The sequence below is a fragment of the Sminthopsis crassicaudata genome, chromosome 1, assembly GCF_048593235.1.
Source record: "Sminthopsis crassicaudata isolate SCR6 chromosome 1, ASM4859323v1, whole genome shotgun sequence".
In the NCBI taxonomy this organism is placed as follows: Eukaryota; Metazoa; Chordata; class Mammalia; order Dasyuromorphia; family Dasyuridae; genus Sminthopsis; species Sminthopsis crassicaudata.
The window spans coordinates 83,344,513-83,347,612 of NC_133617.1; the positions used below are offsets into that span (position 1 = coordinate 83,344,513).

Below are 3,100 nucleotides of genomic sequence, written 5' to 3' on the forward strand. Positions count from 1 at the left end.
ATGACTCAAATAGTCTGCAGGGCTAGATTTGATGCCAGACCATTGAGTGGTCTCAGTATCAAAGGAATATTTAAGAGGCAGTATGAGGTAGGTTGGAGTCAGAGAAATCAGTTTCCAAAGCTGGTTCTGCTGCTTGCTACCAAAGTATGGGCAAGTCTCTTTGCCTGCCCTCAGTTTCCTTATCTGTAAAAGGGGGAAGTTAGACTAGCTCATCTCTTAGGTCCTTTCCCACTCTATCATTCTATGTTACCAATTCCCTTTCCCCTCAGAGAGTCCGTGTTTCCCTATGTTCCACTATCCCCTCTGCCTCTAATAATCTATGCTCTCACGTCTCTATAAAGTTCTGAACAGCTCTGGGACACAGTAGGGAGCAAAAATATTTATTCGTTTTCCAGAAGACTCTAGTGGGACATAGGCCATAGGTCTGCTACATGGTGCTCTGGTTTAGACCAGTGGGGGCCCAGGCCTGGCCCCTTTCCCATCTGGGAGTCCTGGGGTAGGGAATTTGTTGGGTCCAGGAGCAGGGGCCAGAAGGACCACTCCGGGGTGTGGGGTGGCTCCGCTGCCTGAGTTGGCGTAGCTCAAGGCCAGCTGTTCCAGTCGTCGCTTCCGTAGGAAGGCTTGAGCTGTTGCATGGAGAGGACGGAGCAAGGCGGGTGGGGGTGCCCCTGGCCGCAGGAGGAAGTCAAAGCCTGTTCTGTCTTGGGGATCATAGAAGAGGGGGCCCCGAGCAGGCTCAGGTCCAGGTGGCCAGGCGTAAGGGAAGGGGAGCGTAAAGTCCTCGGTCAGAACTCGGATGGCGAAGTCATCCTCCTTGCCCAGGGCCCGATAGGCCCGACCAATGCCACGGAAGTGAGCCTCCCAGAGCTGGGCATCACCTCCATAAATGTCCGGGAACGGGGGTTCTTGGGGAGCAGCAGGACCTGAGGGAAGCACGGGTGGAGAGCGGCGCGTCGGCCAGGAAGGGGAAAGCTACTGGTTGCTAAAATCTCATACTCATCACAGAATGTTAGATCTGCAGAGGATTCAGAGCTAAAAGGGACCTTTAGAGATCATCATCTGTTCCCCTTTTTTTTTTACAGAAAGCAAATCCAGAAAAGGGAATATTGCTTAGCCAAGATGACAGTAACAGAGCCAAGATTCACACAGGTGTCCTGTAACTCCAAATTCAGGCTCCTTTTTCACTACCCCTTCTGTAGGATGGGGAAACAAGTGGGAGAGGAGGTCAGAGAGCCCGTGTGGCCCAGGGGAAAGAGCATTGAACGAGGGGCTGAGCTACCTCAGGTTCATATATAGACTCAGCACCGGCTGTATGGTGTTGGGCAAGTCCTTCACCTTGATTTCTGCATTCAGAGGTTGTTTTATACTCCAAGGTCACCTAACCACAGACTTTAACTCAGTAGTTTGTAATTTATTCCCATCTGTAAAATGGCAGGGGAAAATGGTAGCTGCCCTACTTGCTTTATGGGAGCATCACATTTCTGCAACATCTTCTTTAAAATGCTTTCTTCAGAAATTCTAAGAAGTCGAAATGCTAAAGAAGATTGCCATCCCCATTTTACAGATGGGAAAACTGAGGCTGAAAAGGACAAATTGGCTTTCCCATGGTTTCCTAGCTAGAAAGTTTGAGGGGCTAAACTTGAACAGAGATCCCCTGATTCCAAGACCAGGGCTCTCGCCATTTTGTTACACTTCCACTTAAACAACTGCAAGAACTATACCAAGGTCTACTTGTGTTTTAACTTCCCACATCCCATCTCCACACCCTCCAAGAACCCCTGCTTCCCCTGCCTCCAATTTTATCCCAAGTCTTTTCTCTAAGGTCAAGCCCTCGGATGCTCGTAGCCAGAGCAGGGTAGTGGTCACCCTGTATGTCGTGATGTGAGGTCATAACTACCCCTTCCTCCCTCTGACCTCTGCCTCCCACTCCTACCTGGCCCAGCCACCCCCACCTGTCCCTGCCTTGACACTGCTAACACCAAGCCTAGGACCAGAGAGAATCAGGAAGAGAAGTCACCTATTCTAGCCCTACTCATTTTAGAAAGAGGAACCTGAATCCCAGAGATGTAGATTTACTTACTACACTACAGAAAGAATTCAGAGCCCTGTCTTCTGATTCCAGATCCAGTGCTTTTTCCACTATAGCACAGGGATGTTGTCTCCAGAAGGCCCTTGAAAATGCAGATGTGTTCCTTGGAAGGGGAGGGAGGGCCTGAGCTGGGAGAGAAGCCTAAAGTAGCCACTCCAGTGCTCTCCCATTAGCACATCAGGATGGTCAGTATATGGAGGAGGCTAAGGTGAAAGGTCTTTAGGAGATAATATACTAACTTTGCTGTCCTGCTTCTTAGCTGCCTTTTTCCCTTTCCTCCTCTCTCCTTCCTCCATGTCCTATCTCACTACCTGGCTGGGTAATTTTCAGTGAGACCCTTATCCTCCCTGACCCAAGCTGAGCCAGTTGGAGCAGGTGGTCTCTAAAGCCCCTTCCCAATTAAATGTCCATGGTTCTATCCTCCCCCACCCACCCACTCCCAATGCGCCACCCTTCGGAAAGACCTGTCACACCCGGAGTGGCGGGCGGGGGCAGCCGGCCAGGGCCAGGGTCTCCAGAACAGGGAGACGCCATGTAGACAGGAAGACGCCTCTAGGGGCGGGATGCTTGGGGGGGAAGCCCTGTTTACCCGGGCACCCTGGAGACGAGAGTGGAAGGGAATTCTGAGCCAAAGCTAAGAGAGAACTTCACAATTAAAGAGATAGTAACCAAGCTAAAAAAAATCAAATCTGACGCTTGTTCCCTCTCCCACCTCTCTAGTTCTCCAAATCTTCCCATGCTTTAAGTCTCAGCTCTTCCAGGAAGCCTTCCCTGACCTCCCTCCCCATCCTCTGCCTGAAGACCATGGATTTAGACAAGAATCAGATCTAGAGCCCGTTCGGAGCTCAGATTTCAACAAACCTACACCCCTCCTCTCTCAGATAAGGGACTGAAGTCCAAGGGTTTTAAATGACTTGTCTAGAGTCACAGAGCTAGTAAGTTTCTGACTCCTTGTCCTTGACTCCAGATCAAGTCCTAGGAGTCTCGAGTACTCATTTGGTCCTTAACTGA

The 3,100-nt window shown here is 50.4% G+C and overlaps 1 protein-coding gene across 1 annotated transcript; it reads right to left on the reverse strand.

Annotated features, from left to right (window-relative positions):
* Positions 1-372: 372 nt before the first annotated feature.
* Positions 373-2,654, reverse strand: C1H8orf90 (chromosome 1 C8orf90 homolog). Its single transcript, XM_074284674.1, has 2 exons — positions 2,554-2,654; positions 373-923 (listed from the first exon to the last, which is right to left on the reverse strand). The coding sequence occupies exons 1-2, from the start codon at positions 2,621-2,623 to the stop codon at positions 445-447; spliced, it is 549 nt and encodes a 182-aa protein (XP_074140775.1). The 5' UTR covers positions 2,624-2,654; the 3' UTR covers positions 373-444.
* Positions 2,655-3,100: the final 446 nt, after the last annotated feature.

Bases quoted from the DNA above. Each gene is read 5' to 3' on its own strand.
- C1H8orf90 (XM_074284674.1), bottom strand. From the start codon at position 2,623: ATGGCGTCTCCCTGTTCTGGAGACCCTGGCCCTGGCCGGCTGCCCCCG. The intron at 924-2,553 runs GTCTTTCCGAAG...TGCTTCCCTCAG, and splicing joins CGCCACTCCGGGTGTGACAG to GTCCTGCTGCTCCCCAAGAA.